At 38.6% G+C, this 16,555-nt stretch overlaps 1 protein-coding gene across 1 annotated transcript in view; it reads left to right on the top strand.

The window, feature by feature from the left end:
* MARCHF11 (membrane associated ring-CH-type finger 11) overlaps positions 1–16,555 on the top strand; it is a 104,864-nt gene that overhangs the window by 71,305 nt on the left and 17,004 nt on the right. The window contains exon 3 of the mRNA XM_039238840.1: positions 8,959–9,151. Coding sequence (XP_039094771.1) covers positions 8,959–9,151 — 193 coding nt within the window. The remainder of the gene's footprint in view (positions 1–8,958; positions 9,152–16,555) is intronic.

The following is a 16,555-nucleotide window of genomic DNA, read 5'->3' as shown; positions in this document are numbered from 1 at the left end:
CTCGGGATTTCCAGGTTTCTGGAAGAAACAACTTTCATCGGTGGTCTGAGTCCTATACAGTAACATGAAACCCTCACAACATGCCCTAGTACCCACGAAGACCCGTCCATCTACTTCTCTGCTTTCCTGTTGGTTGCATGATCTATGTGCAAGCATTTTAATTAAACGAAATGATGCTCTGTGGCCAAGACACCACACCTTGTAGAATATGCATTACTACCAGCTCTGCGAGTGATAGTAAAGACTATCCCCTACAAGAAAGTGAGTCCAGAGTTTTCTGCCAAATTCTTGTGGAAATTGCAACCAGTGATTTGGAGATTTGTTTTTCTTTTTTAATCACTGGGAGTTAAAAGTAGATTGGTAACAGGGGCGCCTGGGTGGATCAGTTGGTTAAGCGTTCGACTTTGGCTCCAGTCATGATCTCATAGTTCATGGGTTTGAGCCCCGCGTCAGGCTCTGTGCTGACAGCTCAGAGCCTGGAGCCTATCTTCAGATTCTGTGTCTTCCTCTCTCTCTGACCCTCCCCTGCTTCTCTCTCTCTCAGAAATGAATTTTTAAAAAAACATTAAAGGAAAGTAGATTGATAACATCAACTGAGTGGTGATTATTTTAAATTCTAAATCAGTGGCTTCTTTTTATAAATGTAAACAGTAACAAGAAACTTTTGTTTTTTGGATACTATTTTTCTTCCACTTTCACTGTAGAACCTAAATTTAGGGAGAATAAAAAATTATCTGACCAATATTGAGTCTTCATAAAAGCCATTTCTTTAAGTCCACCTTAATTTATTTTAGCAGTGACTTATAGGTTATCTTTTTAAAATTTTAGTCTTAAGTAACTTATGATTTATGGTATTTTTAGTGTAGCACTGTTTGTTGTCATTTTATCTTCCAACTTTTTGCTGTTGGTATTTAATACAATTGATCTTTGTTTATTGACCTTGTATTTTGAGGCTTTGCTAAATTAACTTCCTAATTCTTTTAGGTTTTCTTATAGAATTTTTAGGATTTTCTACATAGATCATCATGCCATCTACAAATAGAAACGTTTTTATATTTCTTCCTTTACAATCTTTATACCTTTTTGTTGGACTTACTCCACTGATGAGAACTTCTAGTTCACTAGTGAATAGGAGTAATAAGGGTGGACATCTCTCCCCAGTTCCTGCTCTTAGAGGGGTAAATCATTCTTTCTTTTCCTACACCATTAAGTATGATCCTAGATTTAAGTCTTGTCCATACCCTTTACAGGTTCAATTTTCTTTCTGTTCCTAGTTTTCATCATGAGTGGGTGTTTGTCATATAATTTTATGCATCTTGAAAAGATCTTTTCTTTTTTTTCTTTGTTTGCTTTCTTTTTTTTGTTAGTTGTTAATATTGTTCATTACATTGATTGACATTTTGTTATATCACTCTCTCATCCCTAGGATAAAACCCACTCACTCATGATGCATTATTCTTTTTATATACTGCTGGATTTGCTAGTATTTTGTAGAGGATTATGTTTTAATTTATGCTTATAGGGAATACTAGTCTAGAATTTTTATATATACATATATATATATTTTTTTTCTTCATGAGGTTTTGGTATCAAGGTTTTGTATGATCTCATAAAGTAACTTAGGACATGTTCTGTTTTCTTTTATTGTCTGATAGAATATATGTACCTTTGATATTATTTTTTTCTAAATGTTTGATAAAATTCCCGAGTAAAACCATCTGGTCCTTGAGGTGTTTGTTCATTTGTTTGTGGAAGGCTTTTAATTATAAGTTTGATTATTTTGTAAAGGGTTATTCATACATTCTATTTCTTCTTGAGTCAATTTTGAGAAGTTATGTTTTTCAAATAACTTATCTATTTCATCTCTATTATTGAACTAATTGGCATAAAGCTGTTTATAATATGCTGTTATTACTCTTTTAATCTGTAGGATTGGTCATGTTATATTCCCAATTTTATTTCTTAATTAGCCCTGCTAGAGTTTTGTCAGTTTTAATTTATTATCTTAAAGAAACAGTTCTGTGCTTTCTTATTTATTTTCTCTAAGTTGTTTAGATTTCATCTTTCTCAATAACACAATTTTTCACCTTTCTCAGGCGAAGCAAATTCTTTCTTGTCTGATTTTCATTTCAGCTCTGATAAGCTTATGAGGATGCTTTTCTAGCAGAGAAGACCCACACCAAAGTGTGAAATCATGCTTAATATGCAGCTTATAAATACAACTCTACAAAGAATGAGCATATAATTAACTGAATGTTATATCCGCATGTCAGACTGATTACACATAGTGATGTTTTCTGCCAGCATTTCAAATCCCAACTTATAGTGGTTCAATTTAAACACCATCTAGAGATGATTGAAAATAGGTTTTAGCTAAATTCATTTTTCTGAAGAGGACCTTTCTTAAGAGCGGGTGCTCTCTCCTGTGACACTGGTAAGTAATCCCACCCGTCATACTGCATGCTATAAATCAACATACAGCAAATCTATTAGCTTATGACTAATATCTGGCCTGCCTTTTAAAAACAAAGGTGAAACAGTTTTAGAATGAAGGGTTTAATGCACACTGAACGAATCTACTTTCTTTGAGTTCAATTTCATTCCCTCTGAGCATGTGTTATTTTCGGGGAGGAAATTGGGTTCTAAATTGAGAAGGTACATTAACTATTTCAGACAACGGAGTGACAGATACATCTTTCTTAGCAGCTTCCTGGAGGCCTGATGGAGTATATGCCTTTCTCCAGTTTCTTGCCTTACTTGCTGGAAGTGACTGATATGAGGAGACAACTTGGTCTTACCTTGGCTTGGGCTCCTGTGACTTCTTTAAAGAAAATTCCTTGCTTTCTCTTTCATCCTTTTTTTTTCTGAAGGAAGTTATAAACCTGTGCTAATTAGTTAGATTTCATTGGGAAAGGCAACTATTTTGCCATAGTTTCACAGCAGTCTGTGGTATTATTGGGGTCATTATTTAATTTTCTGGGAAGAATGACACACAGACATGGACCTTCACACAGGCCCAGTTCTGGGCCATGTACGTTGTCTGTGTCTTTGTGGGACTGTTGGACCTTTCTTGGAGCATTTCTCAACAGCTGTGCATCATGAGAATATTAAATAATTTCTAGTGTGAACTTATTAATTTCCTTTCAAACTTCATTCAAGTAAAAGAGATACATCTCCTTGAGGTTGTCTTCTTTATGTTAGTATTCATTTACCAAACTGCAAATTTCAGACTCAAGAAGTACTCGAGAATCTGTAAACTCGAGTTACAGTTTAGAAAGTGGTCAGTCGTATTTCATTGTCACTCTGCTGTGCTGAACTTATTTTTGCATATGTTGACTTTTCCCTAACTGTACAGCCGCCCTTTAGAGATGTATGATTGTGCCCAGTTTGTTTCCACTTTTGGGTGTAGGGTGTGTTGGTTTATGCAGGTGGAGAGAAGGGCATTTTAGAAAGAACTTGGGCTTTGGAAACAGATCACAGTTGAAATTCTCACTCCTCTACTCACTGGTGGCTTGGCCAGAGCTGGAACTTTAGCAAGAGTGGAATGGATGTGCAGAGAATGTCATTGTGGCGGTGAGATGGGTGCTGGGACCTGAAGTCAGGATATCACGTAGTGAAGCATTTCCTGGGTGTGTACAGCTGTTCGGTGAATTTAAGGGGGGATGAGATGCAGTCTCTGCCTTCATGAAACTTGTAGTTTGTGGACAATGGGGAGATAATCACCTGGGATCCAAGAGAGAAATCTGCACTAAACAGAAGTAAAAACAGTGGATTATGGGGTCCACACAAAGGGATTCTGCACGAGGAGAGGTGGGGGTGGGTTTTTAGAAGAGCTGGCATTAAAACCAGTTACAGATGGGTGAGAGATTTCAGCCCATGAGAAAAGGGAGAAGGTATGGCATGCTGGGAAAGGAACGTGCTCAAAGGCAGAGAGGGGCCAAAATAAGAAGTAAGTACATGGCATTTGGTATAACACAGGCAGGGAGATTAACCAGAATTAAGGAGCGTACACATCCCTCCTTCTTTCTTCTCCCCTCCATTTTCCCTTCCTCCTCTTCTCCTTCCCTCCTTCCTCCTCAATTCCTTCTTTCCCCCTTCCTTCCCTCTCTTCCTCCTCATATCCCTCTATCTCTTCCTTTCATCCTTCCTGCAACAATTATATGCCAGGGACTTGGAATATGTGCTGAGCCATATACATAGCCTTCCTTCCTGGGACTCCTTTCATTAGGAATGTAGACTTGGGCATGCCACGGTGGTCCAGGGAATGAGTCACGGCTAGTGGTCCCACTGGAGAGCTGTTTCAGGAGACCAGAGAAGACAGACTTGAAGCTGTTACCAGGAAAAGTGTGGTGTTGCTGCAAAAACAGAGTGTGTACAGTTAACTGTCATCAGAGCGTAGTAGAATTATTATATAGTACAGGTGACCCTTGGCCAACACAGGTTGGAACTGCTTGAGTCCACTTATACATGGATTGGGGGGGAGGGGAGCCGTAAATGCAGTACATGACTGTAAATGTATTATTTTCTTCTCCTTATGATTTTCTTAATTTTTTTCCCTCTAGCTCACTTTGTTGTAAGAATGCAGCATGTAAATCAAAAGTATGAGTCAGTGGACTGTTTATGTCATTGCTAAAGTTTCCTATCAACAGTGGGCTATTAGTAGTTAAGTTCAGAGGGAATTCAGAGGTTATATATGAATTTTCGGCTGGGGAGGGGGTTGGTGCCCCTAACCCCTGGGTAGTTCATGGGTCAGCTGTATAAGAGCATGAACCTAGGAGCCAGACTGCCTGGGTTTATATGGCAGCCTTAGTCCTTAATAGGTGTGTAACCTTGGGAGAGCTATTTGATTTCTCTCTGCCTCAGGTTCCTTATCTTTAAAGTGGAGATAATAATAGTACCTTCCTCCAAGGGTAGTTATGGGGATTAAATTACTATGCATAACATCTAGAAAAGTGCCTGGGACGTATTGATACCTTACATATAACCATAGACTATGATTATTAAGTTACTTCTAGTACACTGTATGAGGGTGAACTTTCAAAAGAGGAGCTACTTGGTCCCACTCTTACTAGAAGTAATACATCCAATAGTGTAGAAGTGAGCATCTTTTCAGGAAGATAAAAGTCAAACATATTCAAGTATTATGGAAAGAAATAAATCACAGCAATTCTTTAGAGTCAATCTGCTCATTGTGACAGTACTTACCTTTCCAAACTTGGGAAGAAATTTAACTAAACATGCATAAACACATACACCCATCCATCCATCCATCCATCCATCCATCCATATTAAGTTTTAGAGGTGAAAAGATGTTCAGCAGTTGACAAATTCTGTTCAAGATTCAGAAATATTTTACAGACTGAAAGTCAGGCCTTGGATACCACTGGGACAGCCTCAAGAGACCCATCCTCTATTTTTATTGTCTAAGCTAATGGTCCATTAACACAGCTTCTTGAGGCTAAGCCTGTTAGATAATGTGTGCCTTCCAGTGCAAAGACACCAGGTGGGTGTTGCCTAATGGTGGGAAGCAGTGTTATTTTTCCTAGGGGAAGAATGTGAACAATCCCACTTTTTGCGTAATGGTAACAACAAGAGCCTTATATAATGGGCAAAGAAATTACCAAGATGATATCAGCGTTCAAAGGGAAAATCCCTATGTTCATAATCAGTGTAATGATTTTGGTTTCAATAATGGCTTGCCCTCTAATATTAGCTAGTCTGTGAAATGGTGCTAATTTTAAGGTTCAGCAGTATATAAAGAACACTGATGCCCTTTCAGACTCTTTGGCATATTTGCATTATTAGCGGACTGATATAAAACCAAAAATTTCGGGAAGCCTATTACAGAGTCTGAACAGTTTATCTTTCTTTAAAAATAAGCGTTGAAAATCTCAACATTATTTCTTATCTTATTTCTTATCTCCACAGCACAAAAGGATTTCTCCCATAATAATAAATAAGCATCTCAGTGCATGAGAACTGAGCATTATTCTCTTTTTTCCCTAGCTTTCTGGACATAATTTTAAACACATTACTTTTAAACTGTCTCGTATTTGAATTTTAAGCCATTTTAAATTTGGTGTCAACCAAACAAGTGTGCAACATCAATGATTCTTATTCCCGGGAAGTCTGTTGATTCACTCATTCTCCTTCCCTTCTAGGGAACGGTTAAGCCTCATACATCAACAGATTTCCAACGCAGGGATCCTGGGTGGCTCAGTTAGGTGTCTGACTCTTGATCTCAGCTCAGGTCTTGTTCTCAGAAGCCCTGCATTGGGCTCTGTGCTGGGTGTGAAGTTTACTTAAAAAAAAAAAAGCTGCCCAAAGATGCCCAACCCAGAGTGGCCTCTCAGTCACGCTGACTCTCAGATGTGAGCCACCATAATTTCCTGTGTCCAAGGAAACTCCTCAGCTTCATCCACCCATCCTGACCAGTTCACCAAAATCCAAGTTGTTAGTAGGACCTCACCACACATGCCTGTGACTGCCATGTTTTGCTAATTGGCATGCAGGCAGTCTTGGATCAATTAATTGATCAATCAACTAAGCCTAAATGAAGCTAAATGTAATTAATTGTACAATATTGAGCTGTTTACCTTTAACTCCACTAAAATTACAGAATGAATCTGGAACATAAAAGATTACTGGAAAAGAAAAGTAGGTATCAGTAAAGACCACTATTTTTTTTTTTTTTACAAATAGTTTATTGTCAAGTTGGTTTCCATATAACACCCAGTGCTCATCCCCACAAGTGCCCTCCTCCGTGCCCATCTTCCCCCTCCCCCCCCACACACCCATCAGTCCTCAGTTTGTTCTCAGTATTCAAGAGTCTCTCATGGTAGTAAAGACCACTTTTGATAAATCCTTCTTACTTACCTCTGCTTACCCAAGACTCCTGTGATTCTGGCTTATGTATTTTGAAACATATTGCTCACCATATGAAAAGCACATACACACACACACACACACACACAGACACATACACACACACCACTTGTGTACCTTCACCTTATGGATTTAAAAGCACGCTTTGTTCTCATCTATCTGACATGATTAATAAACTGATAAAGAGTAACATAATGCATGGAGACGTGATAGCAGCCATCTGGGCTGGGTAGTAGCTGAAAGTCTGTTCTATATAGTTTCCTCTGTTGTATTTAATGCAAAATTTTAATGAGCACCAAAACTAAACAAAAACAACAAATTCACGCTTGTTTGGTGACACCAAATTAACAAAAAATTAATGTTTATTTATTTCTGAAAGACAGAGAGAAAGCACGAGAGGGCTCTGCGTTGTTAGCACAGAGCCCTATGCAAGGCTTTCATCCACGAATCGTGAGATCATGACCTAAGCAGAAACCAAGAGTCAGACGCTCCATGGACTAGGCCACCCAGGTGCTGCTAAAATGTTTTACATTTAGTTGCCTGGTAGTTTGAAATGAATGAGTTTAAAATTATGTCGGGAAGCCAGTAAAACAACAACAACATTAACTTCAAATACATGCGTGAAATAAATTGATTCATTTGTAATGATAAAATACTATTCACTAATTTAATTATTATTCATCCAGAATTGTAAAACAAAAACCATTTTTCATTAAACTAACCTGCATATTAAAATCATTAGAAATACCTTTCTTATGGAATTCCACCAAACTGTCATTAGGTTCTAAAACTTTTAAAGGAAAAATAAATGACCTTAGAGAAATAAGTATTTCAAATGGATTTTTATATTTGATCTTTAACAAATGTGGAGTTTAATAATATCCATGAATATGCAAGGTCAAAATGCATATTTAAATAGAATGCATAAATTATTTATGATGAGAGACAGAAGCAATGAGGGAGAGATGGAATTATGGGTGGTGATAGACTTACCATTTGGGACCCACATATTCAGACTTAAGGTAAGTAAAGGGTTTAAGGAAATATCAGACTCACCCAGTGGATGCCGATTGTTCAAGCTCATTTGTTTTTAAAGCTTATTTAAACTGTTTAGGAATTCTTCTGACAAGCCATATGTTGCAACAGCCAGAACTCTTTCACACAGAATAAAATTGTGCAGGTTGTTTTGAGTTTCATTGTTTACTGACAAACCATAATAGCAATCTTAGTCTTGTTTCTGTCTCAATTATGCAAAAGGGAGAACATGACTAATTAATCCCTTCAAGTTGATAACACCCTCAAAAGACTTTTGATCATTTGTACTGTAAAATCCTCACAAATACTGTTACTTAGGATACCAGATTATTCTCCCCATTGACTAGTGTGGTACTTACACGGTTTGTGAATTTTAAAGATATTCCATTTGTTTACCAATTCAAAATCTTGACAAAAATGGCTTCTCAGATCACTCATTAGATAATTAAAATTCAGTAATATCTGAGTATATGAAGTGTACCAATAACAGATAATGTACAGTTTTATAGTTCTCATATAATTCTAGTGTATTACTTTAATGACTTTTGAATTGATGTTCTTATGTAACTTATTTGTTTCTTACATTTATTTTTTTTTGCAAAAGCAAGAGACAGTTCCTTTTTTTGCTGCAGCCAAATGTGTTAAAGAGCAAAATAAGTTTCCAAGTAGAGGCGACTTCAACACATATCTTCGGAGTGTATTTAATTTTGTGCATGCATGAAAGATAATAATGTGATCCCGGGTACTAAATATTCCTCAGCCATTCACTCTCAGTACTGTTATCTGGAATAAAACTGGATTAAATGTGCAGAACGGTGAATTACTGAAAATAATGAAGCTAAGGCAATTCATTAATCTTTATCTGCTTGTCTATTTTTTTTTTATAGCCAGGATGAAATGGAAAAATTCATTTGGGGGCTGATCAGATCAAAAAGCGTCTAACATTATGAAGAGAAACATGGGGCTGAAAATGTGTTTTTTTTTCTTTTTAAATTAAACACAGCACCTTTTTCTTACATGCCTCTGTTTTTCTTTTAGTGGCAAAGCATTTCTATAACACTGGTTGAGAAAGTTCAGATGATTGCTGTAATCCTAGGATCCCTGTTCTTAATAGCAAGTGTGACCTGGCTCCTCTGGTCAGCCTTCAGCCCCTATGCAGTTTGGCAGAGGAAGGACATCCTTTTTCAAATCTGCTATGGAATGTATGGTTTTATGGATCTAGTGTGCATAGGTAAGACCATGACGTTGAACGTTAACAAACTGTCAGTAATCCATTTCTTGCAGCTATTTTATTTTCACCAATGGCATCTGACGTAGAATGTTGTGGTTCACGTGATATTGGGTCTTCAGTTACTTAACCCTCTGGGGTGCCACAGTCTGGCCACTTTCCTCAGAAAGCATAACGTCTATTTGCCTGAGTCATCCAAAAATTTTAACAGGATAATGCCCATTTGAAGTGACTTATTTTGCAACGTAAAGGAAGGAAGAGTGGAGGAAATTACTGGGGGTGGGCAAATAAGGTCATTTATTTCTATGGCATGAGAGCAAACCAGCCCCCTTTCACCATGCTGGGAAGGCATTGACTGATGGCAGTGATAGTCTGTGCGTTTGGGGAAGGGACAGGCAGACACCTGGTGGTCTTGCCTCATGGCTGGGTGACTCCAGTGCCTCGAGGGAACAGAGTGCTCCTTGGAGGGGTGGGGCCTGGGGATCAGTTTCTTCTCTCTCCCCTTTGCCTCCTTGTTTCGCTTAATAAATTTAGTAGCTTAGAAGAGAAAAAGGAGCAAACATTTTAGCTGAAACAGATCCTACAAAAAAAACATTTACATGTTTCTCTTGACTGATCTGTTTCCCCAATACCAAGAGAAAGTGGAAGCCAATGCATGCAGCATTTATGTGGTATGTGTGAGGCACCACTGGCGCTGTGATGGTGTCTCGTTGGCAGTGGAGGGGGCGGGGATGTAGTGGGGCCACGTGGTCTCGAGGAGACTGTCCCTGCTCTGATGTGGTTGCAGCTTAGTGGGATGTAAAACCAGCGGAGAGAGGAGGCCATGGTTCACAACAGTGATCCTACCGCTGCCTTTTAAGAAGTGCACATTCTCAGGCTCCACCTCATCTGCCAGATCAGAAATTTCAGGATTGGGTGCCCCACCTCACTGGCCACCTGCACATCACAAGCCCGCTGGGATTCTGAGGCTCCCTGTAGCTGGGGGGGTGCTGGTTTCAGCGAAGGGTGCAATTTGGGACCCAGTGACTCGGTTTATAGCCCTGGTCTCGGCGGGGACTGATCAGCTCTGTCTCTCCATGCCCTGGATGGAGATAATAATAATAATAATAATAATAACAATAATAATAATAATAGGGAAGTAATAATCCCTAGCACACAGGCCTGAATAAAGAAAATAATGGTAATAATTCATTATGTCATTAATTGAAAGTTATAGATTAAACATATTTGAATAAGTCACAAACATTAAAACAACTTAAATCATTTACATCAATTCCGGTGCTCACCAGAGCCTTAATGTCACTAGTAGTTTTAATACCTGCAGTCACTTTTTCTAAAAGAACTCTAAACATTTTAAAATAGGATTAGCTGGAATTTCCTCTCCTTTTCTTCCTTCCTTCCTCCCTTGTCACTAGTACAAGACTAATAGGAACGAAAATGATCAAATTGCACGCCAGGAAGGGAAAAAGGAGGTGGGGGTGGGGGAAATGTCATGAATAATATGTAAACTGAGCAGATGCTGCCTGAATAATGGAGCTAATCATGTATATGAACAGTTTGCATTAAATGTGAGAATGCACTTGTAAGCATTTGGAAACGCTAACTCTATACAAATATAATCTCTAGGGTATTGCTCTAAATAAAGAAGCGCCACAAAAATGTTCTACAAATTCCTTAGTAAACTCAGAGATAGATAGTATTTATTCTCTTTCAATATAAATGTTATAAAATGTGGTATTCCGTTGATATGAAAAGGAAAGATGAAAAACAAAGACATCATTAGGCTTCCAGTTGAACCTGGAGGGAAAAAGTCCCATTGACTTTGATCTCATGATGGCACTAAAAAAGGAACATGTATTTATACATCCTGGTTTGGAAATCATTATCCTGGTTTTCTTTTCTTCTTTTTTTTAATGTTTCTTTACTTTTGAGAGACAGAGAGAGACTGAGCATAAGCTGGGGAGAGCAAAGGGAGAGAGAGGGAGATACAGAATCTGAAGCAAGCTCCAGGTTCCGAGCTGTCAGCACAGAGCCCGACCCAGGGCTCGAACCCACAAACCATGAGATCATGTCCTGAGCTGAAGTAGGATGCTTAACCTACTGAATCATGCACCCTCATTATCCTGGTTTCCAAAGCTTGCTTTTAGTGTTAAGTTTCCTTATCTTAAATTTTGATTGCTAATGCCAGTCTTTTAGTCAAAATTATTAAATTTTGGTTTTAAAAGCATAAGCATATGGACTAACCATTTTTGGCAGAATATGGACATATTTTGGCTTCCCTTTTGAAATCTGGGTATTTGCTCGTTTTTATGAAGTCAAGTTTCTTAGGAACAGAAACCAATCGGCAGTTTCCTGGCTTACACTTTGGAGAGTGCATTTTTATTGAAGTTTTAAATAATGACAATACCTGTCGTTATATTTTGACTCATTAGATCCAAACTTCATCCTTGCAGGATTTATTTGTATTTTTTTGAAAAATGTCAAAGAATTCAGATTGAACAACATTGTTCATTTTCAGAGAGTATCTTATTTTTTTTCCTCAAGAAATTGGGAAATGACTATAGCCAAGTTAGCAAATACACTCGTAGGCTCTCAATAGCCAACTGGATCATAGCCGGGAATAGCTCTGCTGACATGAAAAATTAATTCAAATGTCTCTTAATCATATGTAGACAGTAATAAAGTAGATTACATTGATTATGCCTCCAATACCCCTGACTGTAGGACTTAGAGTCTGAGTTAGGGTGAAGGCACGTTCACATGTGGAGTCCAGTTTGCCCAGGTCAGTTCAATAAATATTTATTGAGAACTTTCTTTGTGTCAGACACAATGCTAGGGGCTGGGGATGCAAATCAGAATTGGTCACTTTTCTGCCCCCAATGAGCTCCAAGCCACACCAGGAGGACACGCATGTCAGTAGGCAATTGGAATCCAGTGGGGTGTGCACGATCCTGGAAGTTCGCACAGGAGGTGGACAAAACAGGGAGACATGACTGCTGGGATGTTATATGCGAGGAGGGGGTGGCTGTAGGCAGATTTCACTGAGAAATGATGGCCAGGCAGACTGTTGGATGAATCCATGCTCGGCAAGTGGGGAGATGACCCCTTGTCACTGTTGGAGGATGTGAGATTGGCTCCCCTTTCAGGGGGCGTTAAAGTACTTGGGAACATTCCCACATTCCTGTTTGCCCAAGCTTTTCAAGCTTGTTTATCCCTCAATGAGAAGGAACAGACTGGCAGCTTCAAATATGTTCTGTTTAAAACATAATTCGGAAAATCCATAGAAGATTATTCCTGAATCAACAAACGTTATAACCCAGCCAGTGTTTGTAGTGCTTAGGAAGAAATTATTATGGGATTGTTAAATAGAAATGTAAAGATTTGTAGAAAAGGTATTTACTCAGGGAAATTTGTTTACTACACATAGTGGGTTTGGCTTTTGCTTTTATTCATGATTAATTAACAAATTGTTTGCTTTAGTTTTTTCTTGCTGTTAAAGTTTTGAATTCCCTCTGGGGTCTAGGTGCTCACTGAAATGCCTGGATTTGGCTGTCCAGTAGACTCACTGCAATGACAAAGATGTGTATCGTTGCCCAGCACCCCTGACATCAGCTACGCTTGGCTGTTGAACGCTTGAAATGTGGTTCATGAGAAAGAGAAATAGAATTTTAAATTCGATTGTATTTAAATTAACCTAAATTTAAATAAATAGCCACATGTGGCTGGTGGCTATTATATTGGACAGCACCATCCTAGAGGATGATTCAAGTTGAATGTGTAAGGGTTTGATTAACACAATCCCCATCACCTGTATAAACAGGTTGCATTCACTAAATAACAAAGTGGCTCAGTGCCAAGAGAGATGGAGAAAGTAAGAATGAGTTGAAGAGGATTAAGAGAAGGTATTAAAGGTGAGTGGGTGGTGGTTGACCGGTAGACAGAGAGCCCTAAAAGGGAAATGTGTCTTAAGGAAATCGAAGTACAAAAAGATATCTTATCTTTTACAGGGGGAGCTCTTTTAAATATTTAAATATTTGGCATTCCAACTATAATTGTGTACCAGGAAAACTAATATAAAGGATTTAAATCAGTGAGATGTTTTAGCTTGGGAGAGAAATTTAGGGACAATAGTCAAAGCAAGCTCACGTTGGTTCCCTCCTCAGAAGATTTGCACAGTGGACAAAGGAAGGCTATCAAATCCAGAAATGAAGAGCCAATGCATGGTGGAAGCCTTTGGGCTCAGGATTTGGTTCTTAACTCCATACTTTGCACATTGAGGAAATAGAAGGCTATCGCTTCCATTGATTGACTCAGAGGAAGCTTGTTCCATGAGACGAACGCATTTAGTAATGACTGAGAGTCAGCCATGAGGACAGGGAGTCATTCAATGAACTTGCATCTAAAAAGTGAGGACAGGGGCGCCTGGGTGGCTTGGTCGGTTAAGCGTCCGACTTTCCGACTTTCGCTTAGGTCATGATCTCGAGGTTCGTGGGTTCGAGCCCTGCGTCGGGCTCTGTGCTGACTGCCAGCTCAGAGCGTGGAGCCTGTTTCAGTCTGTGACTCCCTCTCTCTGACCCTCCCCTGCTCACGCTGTCTCTCTCTCCTAGAAATAAATAAACATTTTAAAAAAATAAAATAAAAAAAATAAAAAGTGAGGACAGTAGTTACCAAGTCATTTCAGTGTCTGGTAGAACCTGATGAGGTGAATTCAATTTCTTGTCGAAGCAATAAAATAAAACTAGAACCCAGTTAGTGGGATTCCTGAAATAGAGGTTGCAGTGCTGATGTTTACTCTCATGAACACTATAAATTAGTGCCAGACCCATGTCTGGAATATGTTTTGATCTTCCCTGAGATACCAATGGAAGGGCTGGTTATGGTTATAAAACTTAAGGGCACCAGGTGGCTCAGTCTGTTAAACATCCAACTTCAGCTCAGGCCATGACCTCATGGTTCATGGTTTCAAGCCCTGCATCAGACTCTGTGCTGACGGCTTGGAGTCTCTTTTGAATTCTTTGTCTCTCTCTCTCTCTGCCCCTCCCCTGCTCACACTCTGTCTCCCTCTCTCTCAAATATAGGTAATAAAACATTTTTTAAAAAATTAAGAACATGGATCACTTTGTTCTTTTTTTAAAATTTTTTTAAACATTTATTTATTTTTTTTTAAATATTTTTATTTATTTCTAGGAGAGAGAGAGAGAGAGAGAGACAGTGCGAGCAGGGGAAGGTCAGAGAGAGAGGGAGATACAGACTCTGAAACAGGCCCCAGGCTCTGAGCTGGCTGTCAGCATAGAGCCCGACGCGGGGCTCGAATCCATGAACCGCGAGATCATGACCTAAGCGAAAGTCGGACGCTTAACCGACTAAGCCACCCAGGTGCCCCATCATTTATTTATTTTTGAGAGACAGAGAGAGAGACAGAGCACAAGCAGGGTAGGGGCAGAGAGAGAGGGAGACGCAGACAGAATCCAAAGCAGGCTCCAGGCTCTGAGCTAGCTGTCAGCACAGAGCTTGAATCGGGGCTCAAACCCATGAACTGTGAGATCATGACCTGAGCTGAAGTCGAACGCTTAACCGACTGAGCCACCCTGGCGCCCCGCCTTTGTTCTTTTAAAAATTTTTCTTAATTGTCCACGTAGCATAAAATATTCAAATAAACCCATTTATTTGAATTATAAATAAATTGAGTTTATTTGAATTATAAATAAATAAATTATATATTTGAATATATAAAGTTTAAAAAGAGACTTTATTCTCACTGTCCATTCTGCTATGTCATTCCCTTTGCAGAAAGATCCCCCTCCTCCCTCACCACCGTATATCCACCAGATCTTTTTCATTAGGATAATATGCATATGGGTACATGGACACATAGGTATTTTAATATAAGTGGGATCATACTATTCATATTATTCAAAAATAGTCATTTTCATTCAAAAACATGATCTAGAGATTTTTCCCCTTTAGAACGGATGTACAGCCATTTACGTAACTTTCCATTTTTGCCATTAGACACCATGCTGCCAGTTGGTATTTCTAAAGGCAGGATTCCAAGAAGTACAAAGTCTCGGTTGAGTAATAAGTACCTGGCCTGTTTTTGCTTTCTAATTTTGGCTTTTTAAAGTTGTCTTTACCGATTTGCACTTACTCCAAATATATGAGAATTCCCATCTTCCCACACACACAAAAATGGAGATCCATTTTCTGACATTTTCATTGGTATTTTGAGTTATATTTAGTACCATTAGAGTGCTTCCCTTAAAGTCTGTCTTATAACTATTTAGGTTTGTGGGGCAATTTTACCTAAGAAAATAAAAATGGCCACACGGAGCCATGCTCTTAACTTGTCCTGCGTGGCGTCTTTTGGGATGTGGGGGGCAGGGACACAGACTAGCTCTGCCCTCTAAATACGCCACCTCTTCTTTCTAAAAATGAAATCAGAAGATGGGATCGAGGTCAAAGATCGCTACCTCTCAAAAACCCCCGCCTTCCCCCGCACATGTAAGGAACTCGAGAACAGTTTCTTCTATCCATTATACCATTACCACTCAAGGAGTTTCACTTCTCAGTCTGTCTCTTTTTTTCATGCAGAAAGTGCTCCCAGAAATTGATTGAAGGAAAATTGCTTCCCTCTGTCACTTGGGTTGTGGCTAAAGTACTGACTCTGTTATTGCTTGTTCTCCATATTATTCTATTTCTCAAATTAAAGCACAGACATACAGAGTGGAGGAAACACACTTGTACCCACCAGGAACTAAAAATTCCCCAGGGCTCTTTGAAATAATGAAATAATGTATAGTATGGTAGCTTTTGTTGTCCTGCTTTTGAAAACTGCAGAGATGAGGCCATTTTTAAAAAGAACCTGCTATATACTTGAACAAGGATCAAAATATCTGCTCCTTAATCTACCAGTTATAGTCAGTGTTGAAAATAAATGCTCCTTCTGCAGAAATTTCATACTCTCCAGTGTAAGGTTTTATTTTCCTCTATTTTAAACCTAGTTAATTGTTTTAAAAATACATATGAATTCTTGTAGTTATTGTTACAGCCCTTTTAAAAAATCTGTTTTTCATAGTAGGTGATCTGTCTAGTTAAAGCTTCTTGGGCACACACAAGAAAACTATGTAGAGTTACCAGTTGGTGCTATATTCATATTTCATTGTAGAATGTCAAGTAAATAAATACTACATATTTTTATGGTCTTTGATTATATTAGAGACACATGCTTATATTTTTAAAAACCAAGGTAACATTTCTCTCTTGCTTTCAATACTGCTTCATTGTGCAATTGTTTTCCCAGACAGAGCAGCTAAAACTAACACATGATTGAACTTTTTATTGACTTGAAATTTAAAATGTACATTTTCTAACTCTGTAATATTGTATGAGGAAAAGTAAAGATGTTTG

The sequence above is a fragment of the Hyaena hyaena genome, unplaced genomic scaffold (assembly GCF_003009895.1).
Source record: "Hyaena hyaena isolate Hyena2069 unplaced genomic scaffold, ASM300989v1 scaffold_148, whole genome shotgun sequence".
Lineage (NCBI taxonomy): Eukaryota > Metazoa > Chordata > Mammalia > Carnivora > Hyaenidae > Hyaena > Hyaena hyaena.
The sequence above is the reverse complement of the archived record's forward strand: the minus strand, read 5'-3'. Positions and strand labels throughout refer to the sequence as shown.